This window comes from Podarcis gaigeae (genome assembly GCF_964106915.1).
Source record: "Podarcis gaigeae genome assembly, chromosome: 17".
Taxonomy (NCBI): domain Eukaryota; kingdom Metazoa; phylum Chordata; class Lepidosauria; order Squamata; family Lacertidae; genus Podarcis; species Podarcis gaigeae.
Window position 1 is genome coordinate 7,705,490 of NC_139694.1, and position 18,130 is coordinate 7,723,619.

Consider the following 18,130-nt stretch of genomic DNA (forward strand, 5'->3'; position numbering starts at 1 on the left):
CCGAAAGTTGCTTCCCACCCTTTTAGGTCGACACGAGCGGCTCTCCCCCCCCCCGCCCCCCATTCCCAGAACAGCCGATCGTCGGTCCCATTGTAAAGTATTACTTGATCCAGGCCTGCAAAAACTTAAGTTGCTTCTGCGATGTTTGCGTTCCCGGGGAGAATGCAGAAGCATGGCTTCCTTCCCCTCCCATTGCCCGCTAAAAGCAGCATATCGATATTTTTTTTATAAATGCCTACACGATTATGGTTCCCCCTCCCCCCGCAACCATGCATATAACATTTCACTTACATTGAACATCATTTGGCATTTTGTTGCCCATTTGCCCACCTTTTAGGGATCCTTCTGGAGCCTGTTTGGGTTTTTACTATCCTGAGTAGTCTGGTATCATCTGCTTTGCCCACTGATTTCAGTGAACTTTGGGACACAATATGGCAGCTGTAAAACCCCTGATTGGGATTCGGGCTACAGTGTTGGTGAAGGATACTTTAACGTTTTGCTGTTGCCATACTCCCAGTTCAGATCACCCCATGTTTGCATCTTGGAAGAAGCTTTTGTTTCTGCTAATGGTAGCTTCCAATGAAAATAGCTACTGGGCCTCTAATCCAGGATTAAAGCTCCCTCCCCCCAATTGTACTGACTTGGATCAGAGCCCCCGCCCTCCAATAGCTCTTAACAAAAGTGTAGCATTACTAATGTCACATCTGTTTTGGCTCATAAAGGGTAAAGGAACCCCTGACCATTAGGTCCAGTCGTGACCGACTCTGGGGTTGCAGCGCTCATCTCGCTTTATTGGCCGAGGGAGCTGGCGTACAGCTTCCAGGCCTAACCTTATTCAAATTCAAAAAATCTGTGATAATATCTCCTGACATTTTCTTAAAGTTGCTGAAGGATGAGTGGGGAAAAACAAACTGGATCAGGACCTTTTCCCTTATTGCCCAGTCTAAAATACCTCCCTAAGATACTACTCTTGCTGGGGAAAATACATGGGTAAATAGCTTGGAAATTGGGGGGGGGGGGGAGGTGCACTGGTGAAAAAAACGTTAAGCTTCTGTCCATTTGCCATGGCTCTGATCTACCCTTTAGGGGAGAAAGCAAGGTTGAGATCTGATGACAAATATCCTATGTGTAAATCTGCATAGAATTGAGCTGCACAGGAAACGACAGCAGGAAAGTTAAAGTGTAAAAAAAAAAACCTAATACCTGTAGGCTAAGAAGCTTTTCTGAAAGGATTTAAATTATTAGGAGGAGGTACCTGAAAGATAAAGAATAAGAAGCTATTGTAGACTGAAGGAGCTCCATTGTAAAAGGTGTAAAAGGCACAATGGTAGGCATGAAAAGGTAACAAAAGGCTGAAAGCAGAGGAGTTTGCATGCAAAAGAAAGAAATATGAATAAAGCAATCACAACTGATACAGTAGTGATGGCTCTTGCTTCATATCACCCACAGCTTCCAGCCAAGTAGTTATTTGATGCTATAGCCTTTCACATTAGGAGTTAACAAAATGTTACGGATCACCTGAAGGGCTGGCCCTACCATGGGGAATCTGCCTCAGGCTGCAGATGCCATGGGCAAAGAGCAGTAGGGAGCATTTGGAAAACTATGGTGTGTGTACCATGCCTGCCCTAAACTATCTGCCACTGTGTGCACTGTCTCCATTTTCTGTGTTGAAGTAAAATTCAGCAGTCTGACTAGTCAGCTTTTGTTCATGGAATGGGGAGAGACATTAGCTTATCCTTCACTTCTTGCAAAGGCCAGCCTGATCAACTGTAAGGCCGTTAAAGATTGTTGCAGGATGTTTCAAAAAGTGTAACATTAATTCTACATGCATACAGAACCCCACTTTAGTGTTTCAAAACAACAAGGAACTGTTTCTCCCAGATCAATAATGGTCCGTTGCCCAGCTCCACCATGGCCGCCTTCCTCCCTTGGGAACTAGCTCATTTATCATCACAATGGTTCTGTCTTCCTTGTGGCAACAACTAGGGGTGGGTATGCTGCTCTTGGCACCTCCATTTCTGTGTGCTGCTTCTGGGGCTGGGTTTTCTGGAGCAGCTGAGCCATTCACAAATGGAGAAATATTCTCAATAAAAATGGGGAACCTGTGGCCCTACAGAAGTTGTTGGACTCCATCTCCCATCAGCTGTGATCATTGGCTATCCTTACTGGAACTGGTGGGAACTGGAGTCCAAGAGGGCCTCTCCAAACTAAGTGAATGAGCGGCAAAATGGCAAATTAAATCCATTGTGAACAAATGTAAAGTGAAGCATGTTAGCACAAGACATCTTCATTCCATATGTATGCTCATGGGTTCTAAGCTGGTGGTGACTGACCAGGAGTGAGATCTTGGGGACAACTCTGACAACAGGATGCTAGACCAGATGAGCCAGTGGCCTGATCCAGCAGATTATTCATATGTTCTTAATTACTGGAGGGCCACAGGTTCCCCATTCCTGCTTTGGTGTTCTATGCAAGCATGCTTATTGAAGGATGTGCCCTCTGGCCACATGACACAGGCCTTTGGTCCCAGTGGGGTTTTGGGTACAGTGTTAACTGCTATCCTCCTAAGAACATGAGATGAGCGCTGCTGGATTAAAGGTCTATGTAGCCCAGCGTGTTTCTCACACAGTCAACTAGTTGCATCCACAAGCAGGAGATGAAGACAATAGTCTTCCTGTTGTTGCTCCCCAGATATTTGGTAGGCAGCCTAATCCTTTATTTTTTCATTTGTGTCCACAGAGTTTAAAGCAGGGGGTACTTCTAGCTGTGAACAGAAGCAGGGTCAGCTCAATATCAGAGTGGTGTGTGTGTTTATTTTAAATAAATTAGGGCTCCTGTGATTTAAAAGTCAAATCGAAGAAGGGTTTGTGTGTTTTGGCAAGTGCAGCTTGTCATGCACGAGTTGAAACCCAAACCAAACGCAGCACCAGCTGAAATTCTAGTTTTGCACACCTACCAAAGGTGGTGCAGGTGTCTCTCCTCCTTTGCCCTGAATTCAGAACCACTGGGACCGATACTCACTGTCCTGCTCTCAAACATTGCTCTTACCCGCATTCTTATTTTGCTTCTCCTCACCCTACCAGAGGAGCCTTGACTACCGTGCTGTGAAGGAGAAAGTTAGAGATGAATTAGAAAGATAAATTAGAGGTCAGCAACCCGGTCTCCCAAGTGTTGATTGCCATTTTTGGAGGAAGGGGGAATCCTTAGGAGGTCTGTTGCCAGCAGTAATTCTGCAAATAATATAAACTAGTCCATGACGCACTCTGCACTTCACAAGACCTTCCCTTACGTTAGTGAGAGGGCTATTGCTCTTGTCCTTTATCTGCACACCCTCCCGGTTTCTTTCACCCCTCCTCACTGGTCCTTTTACATTCATTTCTTCCTCCAATAGCAGCTTTCTTCTCTTATCCCCTTCCTTTGTATTCCCAGTTCAACTAAATAATATTAACATATATTAAACTTTTATTTTACTGTACTGCACTCATATCCTTCAGCATCTCTATCCCTTTCCCCTCAGAGGCCTGCCTGCCTGCCTTCCCTAGATCTTCTCTGTCTCCCTGCCACCTTTACTCAGCATGCAAGGAGTTGCTGGTGCTGGCATTAACCCAGCCAAAAGGCATGACAAGCAAGGAAGGAGGCAGTGGGCAGGCCTAAGGCCCACAGATGGGTCCTGCCTACCTTAGCCCCCCCCCCCCCCCGTTTGAGAAACCTTGCTCTATCACAGTACACCTGTTTCACCAGCAGGGGATGCTCATGCTACAGAATGATATGGCACAGTATTCTGTTTAATGAAGGGGAAATAGCCAAGGCTGTTACAAGGATCTCTCTAGGTAGGTCTGCTGTTACTGATGTTGCAAGGGAGAAATAGCATGTACTGGAAGGTGGCAGAGAAAGGGAGCTGTGCCATCCAATAGTTGAGCTCTCAAAATATCAAAAAATACACAATTTGTCTACTACATCATTAAACAATAAGGGCAGCAGTATTAAAAAGCTTTTTTTTAAAAAAAATATCCCAGCAACTGTCCACCAATAGCCAGGGTGAAGGGGGAATTTGATGCTTCTTTTGGGGGAGAATTTCATAATTGGAGCTGAACAACAGAAAAATATCCTATCTTGGGTCACTGCCCACCTGATCTACGTAGAAAAAAGCTTCCTCTGTTAAAAGTAAGAGTTGCATTTTCTATGTTCACCAAAGGCACAACCTAATGGAGTTAAGCAAACTGGGTTCTATTTTACAGCAATGAGAGATACTTGAGCACGTGCAGAGTTTAAGAACTAAAAATCTGATCATTTGTCAGGACGAAACGGCTTTATTTCACCCAGGTCAAAGACCCAGTTTGGCACACAGGCTGGAAGCCTCAGTGATGCCCCTCTGGAGGCTTCACCCAGGGCAAAAAAAACAGCTCCCCCCCCCCCCAGCTACGGCCATGCCCTTCCCCTCCCTGCCAGTCCTTCCCTGCCAGTATTGCCCTGCAAGCAGCTTTTAGGGTCCACCCACAAAGCTCAACACCCACCTGGTTTGGGAACTGCAAGTGACTGGAGTGGGGTTGTGAATAGGGTTCAGTGATAATTTCTGTCACTTTGTAGCAGGCAAAGTGCCCTTTTTTTGTTCCATAGGCTGGAAGGGGGGAAAGTTATCTAGTTTGACCTGTCATCTTTGACTATTTTGCTGAGTCACGGTCATAATGTATTATCAGCCTTCAGCAGACTGTAATGAGAATTTGGTCACTCTTGCTCTGAGCGCTTCCAAATGTGTTAGGCAGGCCTTCATGTGAATATGAATAGCGACTGACACTTTTAACGGTGCTTCAAATGAATTGTACATCCTCCTAAGTTCCTAGGATGAACAACTGAACTTTCGACTCTCCTGTACAGGAGAGCCCTAGGCTATCACTCTTTTGTGAGAGGGGTTTAAGTACATACTGGGAAATGTAGGTTTGTACAATTAAAGTAGATTACAGTGCTCTGTGGGTTGTATGGGGTGTTAGGGGAAGGGTAGTGCCTCTGTTGTGGGACACGCCATGCTCCTTCTGGGGTAGTTTGTCCACCTTTGGTCCCCACCCTACACTCAGCTCTCACCTGTGACTTCTAGAAGCTGTCAGGATGTGATAGCAGCCACGCCCCATGAATGGCTTCGACTGGCTGGCTAAACCAGGTGAGGGTAGCCAATGGGAGACACAAGATCTACCCACCAGGGAAGAATGGCAGATGAAGGTGATGGACTACATGGAACTGGCGGAAATGCCTGGCAGAATCCGAGACCAGGGAGAAGAGTCGGTGGAAGAAGATTGGAAGAAATTTAAAGTTTACTTACAGAAACATTGCAAAATTAAGGAATGTAAGAAGGATGTTGGAATGAAGTTATGTGGTTTTAGCAGAAATGTTATAAAGGATTAAGAAAAAATAGATTGTCAATTGGTGAAAGGAGGGAAAGTAAAGTTACATTAGTTTAAGATAAATTATAGGACAAAAATTGGGAAAGATGGAAAGGATTTGCTGAAATAGCTAACCAAACTAGAATACAAAAAAGGGAGGTGTGAGGAAGTCAAGGAAACAAGCAAATGAAAGTTAAGTTATGGGAAGGTTTGTTGTTGTTGTTGTTGTTTTGTTTCTAATTGTTTCTATTTTTCTGTTTTTTCTTTTTTCCCTTTTTTATTGTGATGTGTTGTCTTGTTTTTGTGTAATTTGTTGTTTTCTCTTTTTTCTTTCTGTAACCTTTAAAACTTTAATAATTATTATTTAAAGAAAAAAAAGAGGGTAGCCAATGGGTCTCAAACCCTTGGTCAGTTAGGGATTTCCCCTGCATGCGAAGACAGGTTCCAGCAGATTGAGTGAATGAGACTAATAATGAGTCCAATAGCCAAGAAGGCAGTTTCTGCATATGCAATAGATGTAGAGGGTAGTGGTGGGCAGATGGGGCTTGTCAGCCTGGGAGAAGGAAAAACCTGATCCTAAACCTTCACTGTCTTCCGGGATATTTTCAGGAGAAAAAAGATTAAGGAGTAACCCCTACACCAATCCCAAGTGGAGTCCCTAAGATGGTTGGATGGCACCTTGTACTACTGGCAATTCCTGCAGCCAAGCTGGTGCCAAACGTATTGCTCTGCTTTCCTTAGAACCACATCAGTGAGGGCAAGAGGAGGGTCTTGTTGCCTGGGCAGGCCAGGATCTCCATATACACTGCTCAGCAGTGGCCTAGCGTGGGTTGTCAGCACCCGGGGCAAGGCAAGTAATTTGTGCCCCCTAACCCATGGATTTGCGCCCCCTAACCCCCAGATGTTGCGCCCGGTGCAGCCAGCCCCCCTGCACCCCCCACGCTACGCCACTGCCGCTCAGTCTTGCACCCCAGGGAGCTCACTTTGGTGCTGCTAACACAGTGGTTTGACTTCACCCCTGCAGACACACTCCATTGTGTCTTGAGACATTCTGTCCCTAAATGTGGAAAATACACTTTTGTCCTGGTGTCCAGCTTCTCTTTCTGGCCTCTCCCCACCCGCTCTCCTCAATCACCTACCAGATCATGCCCCTCCCAGTCTTTCTTGCCTGGATGAAGGCTAGAGAGAGATGTTCAAGCGTGTGCAGAAACTAGCCTACTGTGCAAAGGTACATTGCCCCCTGCTTCTGTTCCTGGCCCCACTGTGGTTAGCATGTGGGCTAGCAGAAGGCATTTCAGGGTGAGAAAGGTCCTCGGCCCACCACATAACAAATCCACATTAACAAAGAATAAGGAGGTTTGGCAAGTGATGGGGAAATGTATTGAAAAGTGTGGGATGAACAAAAGAACAGGAAGCCGTATAAGCACCCCACAATCAAATCAGGATGAAAGCAGGCTAGATGCTCGTCATATAAACACCCCTGCAAACAAATAGGAATGAATGTTCACTTAAAAACTGGATATGATCTAACTATGCCACCATCTTCCATCTTGATATGATGTAAGCCTTGTGCAAGCAAGTCATAATAAATGCTCCGTAGCTAGGTTGTTTGGGGGAGCTTACAGAGACGGAGAGTTTGCGTCTGGTGCAATAATGGGCTGTTTGGGATTCCTTTTTAACCACTGACTTTTGCAGGCTTCCACTGTGAATGCTGTGCCTTCTGCATATCAGAGAAAGCAGGAGATGTACAGAACTCCCTTTGCAGCTGCCCCATCTACCACTGTGACTTGTAAAGTCTGCCCCACCTTTGCAGAAGAGCAGAATAATCTGTCTTGAGCACAAGGGAGGTGCCCAAGGGACGGGGGGGGGGGGAAGAATTCGAAATACTGATGTAGAAGGACCTTTGAAAGGTAGTTGCAAACATTTTCATTTTAAAAAAATGACCGGAAATTTGTGAATTGGGGAATGTCAGTATGGTGCCCTTGCACGTACTTTTAGTCTGATGTGGCCCTTATGAGGAACGGCTAAGGGAGCTGGGCATGTTTAGCCTGGAGAAGAGGAGGTTAAGGGGTGATATGATAGCCATGTTCAAATATATAAAAGGATGTCACATAGAGGAGGGAGAAAGGTTGTTTTCTGCTGCTCCAGAGAAGCGGACACAGAGCAATGGATCCAAACTACAAGAAAGAAGATTCCACCTAAACATTAGGAAGAACTTCCTGACAGTAAGAGCTGTTCGACAGTGGAATTTGCTGCCAAGGAGTGTGGTGGAGTCTCCTCCTTTGGAGGTCTTTAAGCAGAGGCTTGACAACCATATGTCAGGAGTGCTCTGATGGTGTTTCCTGCTTGGCAGGGGTTGGACTCAATGGCCCTTGTGGTCTCTTCCAACTCTATGATTCTATGTTTCAGATCTTTTTGTAACACAAAGGTCTACTTTATTATACTTTTCCTATGGTGAGATTCTTCCTTTTTTATGTAGTGAAGTATGCTTGTGAATTTATGCTTTTAATGTACCGTATGCATTGTCAATTAAATACCTGAGGCACAGCCCTGCAGTACTTACATAGCAAGTTTTCTATTTACCCTGTCCTAGAAAGTATTTCCGCCTTTCTGTTACAATCATTACTAAATATATACTGTATGTATCAATTTCCATCAAACATAGGTAATTTTTAAAATAAAAATTGGTGTCCTCTTTTGTTGTTGTTTTTTGGCGGGGGAGATGGGTAGGTTGAGTCACTCCCAAACAACATCTCATCCGTGGGTGTAGCAAAGGGGAGGCAGGGAGAGGCAGCTGCCCCCCTAAATCAATAAAAATCAATAAAAATACATTGCAAACAGTATGTCTTTGAAAACACAATATTTGTCAGGAGGTGCATGTTAATGTTTTTGGCAGAGCTATGCCATGAGCTATGAGCATGAATTTAAACACCTTTGCAGCATGATAAGGAAAAGAAGTATTAACATACCAGTGTCCGGAGCAGATAAGATACTCTGGGCGTGTAGTTTTTCTTTTTTTCCTGAAACTCTTCATTTAGCACTAAAGCGGTACATGTGTCAGATGATTCTATGTTGGAATTAAGCTCTTTTTCATATATATATTTATAAATTAAGAAACTGCAAATGGAGAGCTTAGAAAAGGACCATTCCTATTCTGAAAATCCACAGCAGCCGGTGGTCGCAGCGGAGGACTATGCAGTTCCAGGTAACAAATATTATTCTGGGAAAGGGGAATCTTCTAATGCAATTCTGTTAAAATTACATTCTCTCCAGTAGACCCTATTTAACAGGGGCTGCACCTGTTTTTCTGGCACGTGTCTCTGATAAAACTGTTCCTGTTTTTTACCTTTGGGGGGAAATGTTGGGGCTATGTCTTTCCCAAATTTTCTTAGGCTGCATTCCTATATTCACTTACCTGGGAGTAAGTCCCATGGAACTCAGTGGGGGCTTACTTTTGAGTAGGCATGCATAGGGATTACATGCACAAATGCAGCAGGATCATTCAGATTTCAGCCCCTTCTTCACAGTCTTTAAAAACCTGAGAATATAAATACCATGGTTTTTTAAAGGCTGCATTGACAACGATACAGTTAAAGCACATTCAAAAGACATCTCCCCCCTCAAAGAATTCTGGGCATTGTAGTTTGTTGAGGACTATTGGGAATTGTAACTCCATGAGGGGAAAACTAGAGCGACCAGGATTCTTTGAGTGTTCTAAAGGTATAGTCCGTGTATACAACTGAAGTGTGATATAAGGTTACTGAACACATACTCTACCCAGAAAACTTATTTGTTCTGGTCAGTTCCACTCTTAATGACACATTTGTCTTCACTCAAAGTTGCATATCTGAATGGAGGGCAAATTCATCTCAGCAGCACAGAACCCCAGGAAACGGGTGTTTGAAAAACTGGGTGCAGGGACATCAGAAGAGGCATAGCTCCGTGGTCACTCTGCCTTATGGGCTATCTGCCTAATAACAACCTCATGGTAACTTGTATGACAGCCTGGGGTTTTAAAGTTTTGCTGCTGAATGCAAGGATAGTTAATGGTGCAAAATACATCCTACAGAATTTGATCCTGGATGAACATGCTGACATGGTATGTATCATGGTGACCTAATTGGATGAGGTGTGTGTGTGAATTTGTTTCAGTTGTGTCCACCAGGTTTCACCATGCAATAGGAAGTTAGACCCAAGGGACAGGAAGGTGAAGTGCAATGATCTATCATGCCATTGCTTGAACCAGATGCCCTATTTAGCCTTTGCCAGGTTTTGAGTACGTATTTCTGAAGCTGGGTGCTCAGGATAGGACAAGGGCACCATTGACTCCCAGTACGTTTCCGAGTACAATTCAAAGTGTTGGTGCTGACCTTTAAAGCTCTAAACATATACCTGAAGGAGCATCTCCACCCCTGTCCATTCAGCCAGGACACAGAGATCCAGCACCGAGGGCCTTCTGTGAAAAGTATAGCCACAGGGAGGCAGAGGGCCTTCTTGGTAGTGGCACCCACCCTGTGGAAAGCCCTCCCATCAGATATCAAGGAGATAAGTAACTATACAACCTTTAGAAGACATCTGAAGGCAGCCCTGTATAGGGATTTTTAAAAATTGTTTAATGTTGATGTTCTTATATATGTTAGAAGCTGCCCAGAGTAGCTTTGGCAAACCAGCCAGATAGGCAGTGGATTGATTGATTGATTGATTGATTGATTGATTGAGCAACCCTATTTTCATCAAAGAAATGTTGGAGGGTATGCAAATGGTGCAAGGAGTCTCCTGAGGCTTCCTACTTTTTCCTCCAGTTCATGGATCTGAATGCTCAAATAAAGTTTTTGTGCACTCCTAATATCTATTCATGTGGCCAAGTGGGTGTAAGTAAAGGTAAACCACCCCTGGATGGTTAAGTCTAGTCAAAGGTGACTATGCGGTACAGCACTCACTTTCAGGTTGAGGGAGCTGGCGTTTGTCCACCGACAGCTTTCCGGGTCATGTGGCCAGCATGACTAAGCCGCTTCTGGCACAATGGAACACAGTGACAGAAGCCAAAGTGCACGGAAACGCCGTTTACCTTCCTGCCACAGCGGTACCTATTTATCAACTTGCACTGGTATGCTTTTGAACTGCTAGGTTGGCAGAAACTGGGATAGAGCAATGGGAGCTCACCCCATCATGCAGATTCGAACCGCCAATGTTCTGATCGGCAAGCCAAGAGGCTCAGTGGTTTAGGCCACAGCGCCACCTGCGTGTTGGGGGTGGGGCCTGCTGCTGAAGTCCCACCCACCCCCAATGCACATTGACTGCAAACATCCGTTATATGAACAGGACTTTTCTGTTCATCTTCCTAACCCGACACTCAGGCTGAAAGGGTTCTCTTGGTGGTGGCACCATCCTCTAATCTCATCGGATTCTGTTTCCTCCTGGAGTCATCTTTTCCTCTACTTGCTTCTTTGCTCTTGCAGAGGTTGCTGTCACGCGCCATTTGAGAGACCGAGAGCTTCTCAGAAAAAGGAAAGCCGAGGCGGAAGAAAAAAACACTCACCAGTGGGTCCTGAGGTAAATTAGGAGGATGACAGTGGTGACATTGTCTGACCACTATAAATTTTATTCAACTGCCCCTTTAGTTTCTGAGATGTCAGTATGCCATGGTTTCTCAGACTTGGGTCTCCAGCTCTTTTTGGAATACAGCAGGACCAGTGGTCAGGGATGATGGGAACTGTAGTCCAATAACAGCTTGAGACCCAAGTTTGGGAAGCCCTGCACTAAGCATTGCCTGTATGCTTTCAAGCATGTATTTGAAATTTAAGGCTAAAGGCTTGCTGGACTTAAAAACCACGCTATACCTCCGCTATGTGTAATGTTAGTCCAGTGGTCTTGTCTGTACAGGACTGCAGTTATTTGCACTATTATCCTAGACTTGTGTTTATCTTTCAGAAAATGGGTCCCTTGGGCTGGAGAGGGGAGTAGTTAAGAGGAAGTTTGGGGATTGGGGGAATAGTTTGTAGGGGAAGGGATTAGCAACAAGGTTCAGCTGCCAACCACTCCCTCCTGCGGGCTAATACTTCCTTTTTATTATTAAATATATCTTTATTAATTTAAAATAAATACATTTATGAAAAACAGACATACATACAAGTAAACAAACATACAATCAAACAAACAAACAACTGGTAAACCACCACACTATAAGATATAAGAAGATTAATATAATTATCACCATATATAGGTAAAGGTAAAGGGACCCCTGACCATTAGGTCCAGTCGTGGCCGACTCTGGGGTTGCGACGCTCATCTCGCTTTATTGGCCGAGGGAGCCGGCATACAGCTTCTGGGTCATGTGGCCAGCATGACTAAGCCACTTCTGGCCAACCAGAGCAGTGCACGGAAACGCCATTTACCTTCCCTCTGGAGTGGTACCTATTTATCTACTTGCACTTTGACGTGTTTTCAAACTGCTAGGTTGGCAGGAGCAGGGACCGAGCAACGGGAGCTCACCCCGTCGCGGGGATTTGAACCGCCGACCTTCTGATCAGCAAGTGCTAGGCTCTGTGGTTTAACCCACAGCGCCACCCGCATCCATCATCATATATACTCCTGGGCTAATGCTTCCTATTCAGCTGCAACTGAATGTGTACTTTGGTCCTGGGATACTCAGTGGCTGAATCCCTCACCCTAGATTAAATTCTGTCCTATCCCCCCTGTGCTCTCACTGAACCACCATCACAGAAGCCAACCCGTTGTTAAAAATGAAAGGCAGAATTTCAGAAGGAGCCCACCACTGATTCTTGTGAACATCCTTGCAAGCAGGGCCCTTCAAAGCAATCCATCAGATCCCTTTATACCAAAATGCCTTTTGTGTACTACAGAGAGCAGAAGAGGAGCAAGCCAACAGGAAGGGGAAGAGGGGCCCGGAGAGGCAGGGGCAGGGGCAGAGGCCAGCAGCAGGCTCCAGAGCCACAGGAAGAACGTCAGCCGGAAACAGTGGTGGAGGAAGAGAAGCCTGAGCTACAGGTGACTAAATTGGAGAAGGAGGCCCAGAAGAGTCTAGATCTCCCAGCGAAGTCTTCCATCCCTTTTCTGGAAGCTGGAGAACTATATACTCAGAAGGAACTAGCGGAAGGAGTCCCCCTTGCGAGTGCTGCTGAGGAGCTGTGCACTCATCAGGAAACAGATGGTGCAACCCCAGTCGGAAGTGCTGTTTTCTCCATGGGTAAGGATCCCGCAGTCTGTAAGAATGAATGTGTGCTTCCTGATGACCTGTTTGTTGATCATTCTCCCCAATTTGTTGGCAGAGCCGTTAGACACCACTGGCTGTTTTGATGCATAATCATTCAGATTTATTCTTTTTTAAGGGACTTTGGACTGGTCCACGCTAGAACAAATGTGGACTCCATCCTTTGGTCTGAGTGGGACAGCCCATTCTCACTTTAAATACAGGATTTCTCCGATTCGGAAAAGCCCTGCATTTTTTTATATTGGTTTTCACATATTACATTACAATACAGATGTACCAAAGCCAACACCATTTTTCCCCACCCCCCCATACATTTACATTTATATTTCCTCAATCCATCATATTATTCTTTTCTCCTTCCTCCCACTTCCCTCCGCCCCCACTCGATTTCCTCCACGTTATACAATTTACAATAATCTCTGCATTCTACAATCTTCTCAAATCATCTATATATTCTTATCTTTCCTTACTATTTTTTCTTCCATCCAGTACTTCACATTTTAATCTAAGGCATATTAGCATATCCTTTTTGAGCAATATTTTGCCATATATTCATCAAAACATTTCCACTCCTTTTTAAATTTTTGATTCGACTGATTTCTTATTAGAGCAGTTGATTTTGCCAAAATTAAATATCCATTTAGTTTACAAATCCATTCCTCCTTTGTGGGTATAGTTTGTGACTTCCACCTAGCAGCAACCACTATTCTAGCAGCTGTACTTGCATATAGAAAAATTCTCTCTCCCCCCACCCCCGTGGTCTCTCTTCATCTATCAATCCAAGGAGATATGTCTCTGGTTTCTTTGTTATTGATATTTTCATCATCTTCTTTAGTTCTTCATGTACTACTATCCAAGATTTCTTAATTTCCTCGCACCTCCACCACATATGTATTGTTGTTCCTATTTCTCCACCACATCTCCAACAGAGGTTGGAGGAAAAGCCCTGCATTTAAAGGGATAATGATGTGTGATAACACTGGGATGGGCAGGAGTCGTGTGTACACCCCTACATGAATGGGAAGACACAGTGATGTGAATCCACATTTTGCTCCAGTTTGGACAAGCCCTAAGCATCAAAGCACTCTCCCCACCTGCAATACCCAGAAATTGGTATTCAGAGACGTACTGCCTCCAACAGTGGACAGTGGCGTAGCATGGGGGGTGCAGGGGGTGCCAGCCGCACCGGGCGCAACATTTTGGGGGGCGCACTCGCAGCTCTCTGCCCCTACGTGGCTCACTCACTCTCTCTCACAGTGCTGGCTGTGCGAATCCGATCCGAGCTGCCGGGTCGCCGCCCACTAAGGAGGGGGAGGGTGCCAGGCGTGCATTGCGATGCGGAGCGGAGAGAGAGCGAGGGAGGGACTATCTGGGGGAGGGACAGTGCAGCGGCCGCCCAGCGCAGCGCTAAGCGTGGGAGAGAACCACACCAGACCAGACCAGGCAGCAGCAAGAAGAAGCTGGCAGCGGCAGCAGGTTAGGGGTTAGGGGCGCAAATTACTTGCCTTGCCCCGGGTGCTGACAACCCACGCTATGCTGCTGACAGTGGAGGTAGAACCTAGTCCTCTGAAGCATTTTGTTACCTCTGCTTACCCCAGTAACTGTATCTCAGGCCTCACTAGTCAATTGGATCAAAAGGATTCAGTCGTTGCTCCAGCTTTATTGCTGGGACTGAATCGGCCCCAACACATATCACAAATCCATTGCTTTGCCCCAACCTCCTGGATCATAAAGCTGCAGGAACACTGAATAAATATAACTATTCACTGCTTTAGTTTAGAAACTGCCTGGGTTGCCCTAACAGAGGCAACCTAAAGCTAAGCAGTTATCTGAAACGACAATGCGATTTAATTATTGGAAGCCTCTTGGCCTCTGAATTGCTTTTTTGTTATACGAATAGTTTTTGTTCTAATTATTTTCCATATTCTTCCCCTTCATACCTGCTAATATGAATTGTTGATGATGTTACAGGTAATGAAAACTAATGAAGAAACCTTAATAACTTACAGGGAGAGTGTAAAATTTAGCTAGATTGGGGCCATAGGGATGAATGCAACATAGTGCTAAGGGGAGTGTTCTTGCAGCGCAAGCATTTTAGCTCATCAGGAAGAACAATCTCCATGCTACTGTTTGGGGTTTCCCCTGATTTCTGCCCCCTCAAGCAATGGGGAGGGCTTGCTGGGGGTGGGGGAGAGAAAGGGCAAAAGGCCCTGTTGTGCCAGCAGAAGCTCTTGTATTGGCTTCCGCTAACGGGGATCATTTGTAGAATCTGGCCCATATGTTTGATCAAGACAAATTGTTGTGTTAGCCATCGGCCTTTTGTTTTGTCGTATCTAGTACTTACTGTGAATACTAGATATTATTGTGTTGCAGTGGCATAGCGTGGGTTGCCAGTGCCCGGGGCTGCACTGAGGGGGTGGGTGGAAAGGAAATGGATGAATTACGCATGCAGATTCAACTGCCTAATGGCTTCCACGTCACCCAGGAGATTGCAGCCACAGAGATAAGAAGAGTCGTTCCATCGTCTGGAGAGGTCACTTCCTGCTTTGCATGGAGAAGCCATTTTCAATAGCACCCAGAAGTATGCAGTTGTATTGAGGCAGCACCAGTGTTGAATTTTTGCGCCCTCTAACAATTTTGCACCCGGGGCAACTGTCCCTGTGGCCCCAACCCCCACGCTACGCCATTCTTGTGTTGATTATTGGGGGGACTGCCTCAACTAAACAGAAACCTTTATACTTAATGTTTTCTTCCTTTTCAGAACCAGAGGAGACACCAAGATCAGACGAACCAGGAGAAATTCCTCAGTCCGTGGAAAATGATCATTTGGAACAAAAGTTCTATGGCTTGCTTTAATTGGCAGTAATTTTTCACTGTTCAACTTGAAACACTGTTAGAATACATGATACCTACTATTCTTGTGTGAGCAATAAAAGCCAGCCGCCTTTGCTGCTGTCACCTTCTGCAATTTCCTTGGAAGTCATAATCCCTGAAACGATCAATAGTTCTGTTACATGCTTCCAATTTCCCCATGAGATTATAAATTCCCGAGCCAGCACTACCGGACTTTGGCTTCCTCAGTCAGGACGACAGACACTTAACTGCGTTTTTAGTATTTGGATTACTTACAAATATTAGAGTTCACATCAGACACCTCGCATCACATCTTCAGAAAGAGCCTTCCTGAACCTATAAGCAGTGGCGTAGCGTGGGTTGTCAGCACCCGGGGCAAGGCAAGTAATTTGTGCCCCCTAACCCGTGGATTTGCGCCCCCTAACCCGTGGATTTGCGCCCCCTAACCCTAACCCCCAGATGTTGCGCCCGGTGCGGCCGGCACCCCCCACGCTACGCCACTGCCTATAAGGTCCCAAGCTCACAACAGCTCTCCCTCTCATCCTCTCTTTCCATTGCGTTTATTTTTAGGCTGGAGTTTATTTGCTTTTCCTACATTTAATCCGGATTTCCTCATAGTGCAGAAAATCTGGTAATAAAAAACAACACATTATGTGTCTAGCATGGAAGCTTATTAGCACAATCTGCCCCGGTGGCTGGTTTTGTCATGTGGGTACTACCACATCCCTATTTCTATTGGCTCCTTACCTGAGCACATCATCGCCATTTTGTTTGCAGTAGAGAAGGAAAGAAGCCTATTTCCACTTATGGCCACATGCCCCATTCAGAGGAGCCAGATCTCAGTATATAAACTGTGTTTGTGTGCTTTTAAAATAGTTGAATATAGAAGTTTTGTTCAGGACCTGTTCATCACTCTTTCACTGTAATGGGAATTAGGGTTGCTCGTGCGTAAGTTGCCTCTACTCTTGGCAAAGTTGCCTGGTTAAACCTTTCCCTGGCTGCACAGCCCTTACTCCGCGGCTGTGTCAGTCACTGGCAGAATCCGTCAGTGGGCGTTTCCTGAACTTCTTCCAGCATAAAAATTATTTGACGCCAAGTCTCCGCCTAGCCTCCCTGCGCGGAAGTCTTCTGCGCAGGGTGGGCGTGGGCAGCAGAGGACCTGTGCTCTCTCCGCTAGTTTCTGTGGAAGAGTCCTGGAGACATCTCTCCGAAGCCCTCTCCTGCTCCCCTTTCTACCTGGTGTCACGCTGATTTCCTTCCTCAGTGGATGAGTTCCCTCTCCCCCTGCTGGGCCCTTCTCCGGCATCGCTGAAGAGTCTTCCCTCCACTCCTGGCTCCGATGGCAGTTCCCTGACATTCACTTTTCACAATACTTCAGTTTTTATATATATAAGGTAAAGGGCCCCTGGACAGTTACGTCCTGTCAAAGGCGACTATGGGGTACAATGCTCATCTCATTTTCAGGCCGAGGGAGCTGGCTTTTGTCCACAGACAGCCTTCTGGATCATGTGGCCAGCATGACTAAACCGTGTCTGGAACACCAGAATGGAAGCCAGAGCACACAGAAAGGATGTTTACCTTCCCGCCACAGTGGTACCTATTTATCTACTTGCACTGGTATGCTTTTGAACTGCTAGGTTGGCAGAAACTGGGATAGAGCAATGGGAGCTCACCCTATCATGCAGATGGGGTGAGCAGCTGAACTTGTCAGTGGTAAACTATATGAGTGGAGGAGGTGAAGAAAAAGGGCCCTTCAAATGGTCTGGTGGCAAGACTCCCCCAGGTCAGATCGGGTAAATGAAAAGCAATAAGGAAAAGGGAGTTGGAAAGAGATATTGTCTTTGCATGCCCCTCGTTCATTCCCTAATAATGGAAAGTGCCCAGCGCTGCCCAGGTATTTTTTAGAAACCAAAACATATTGTGATTTTAAAACATTGTGCAATTTGGACCTGTCAACATCAAAAATCAGGTCAAGTCAATCCAAAGTCATGTTTCAATCCACCACCTTGATGCAAAATGATAAGTGACAAAGACCCTGACCCCGCTTCAGGAACCCTTGTGCTAGGGGTGGTGACGATATCCCTGTTGGAATGTTCAAGGAGGCAGGAGAGGATATCTTGTTTAATACTGCCTTCCTAACTTGCGCTAGCAAGTTCTATAACTTAGCAGAGTTTTACATTCCCCTTCTAAATGCACAGCAGGTAGCTCTTGCAGGCTTGTTTAAGCCTCTCTATCAGATTCCTGGTAATTCTTCTTATATCCCCCTTAAAAGAATAAACACGCCACAATCTTGTGTAAAGTATATAAAAGAAAATTACTCACACATTCAGTTCACAGATGGATCCCTGAAGGCAGACATAGTTACAAAGTATATACATGTGAGTCTATCCCATATGGCGATAGTCTGTGATGGCCTGGGAGTCTGATTGAGAGGCTGAACCAGAGGAATCCCAGCCTGCACAGGAGTCCCCGCCTCCAGGGCCGGCTGAGCCAGGGCAGGGCCTTGAATCTGAAGCGCCTGCACCTGTGCCGGATCCTCAGGAGCAGACACCAGATGAATCCACTCTGGCTCCGGAGGCCATTGAGGACCCTTTGCCTACAGGTGCGCCTCTCCCAGCCCTGTCAGGGGAAGGTGAGCCTCCCCCTGGGTCCAGTAACCCTCCAGCCTCTC

At 45.7% G+C, this 18,130-nt stretch overlaps 1 protein-coding gene across 1 annotated transcript; it reads left to right on the plus strand.

Annotated features, from left to right (window-relative positions):
* Positions 1–8,369: 8,369 nt before the first annotated feature.
* HEMGN (hemogen) lies at positions 8,370–15,564 on the plus strand. The gene is made up of 4 exons (XM_083719933.1): positions 8,370–8,580; positions 10,835–10,928; positions 12,239–12,582; positions 15,368–15,564. The coding sequence occupies exons 1-4, from the start codon at positions 8,499–8,501 to the stop codon at positions 15,460–15,462; spliced, it is 615 nt and encodes a 204-aa protein (XP_083576059.1). The 5' UTR covers positions 8,370–8,498; the 3' UTR covers positions 15,463–15,564.
* The last annotated feature ends 2,566 nt before the right edge of the window (positions 15,565–18,130 follow it).

Coding starts and splice junctions, on each gene's coding strand:
- HEMGN (XM_083719933.1), top strand. CDS start 8,499: ATGGAGAGCTTAGAAAAGGACCATTCCTATTCTGAAAATCCACAGCAG. Junction 8,581..10,834: donor GGAGGACTATGCAGTTCCAG/GTAACAAATATT, acceptor TTGCTCTTGCAG/AGGTTGCTGTCACGCGCCAT. Junction 12,583..15,367: donor AAGTGCTGTTTTCTCCATGG/GTAAGGATCCCG, acceptor CTTCCTTTTCAG/AACCAGAGGAGACACCAAGA.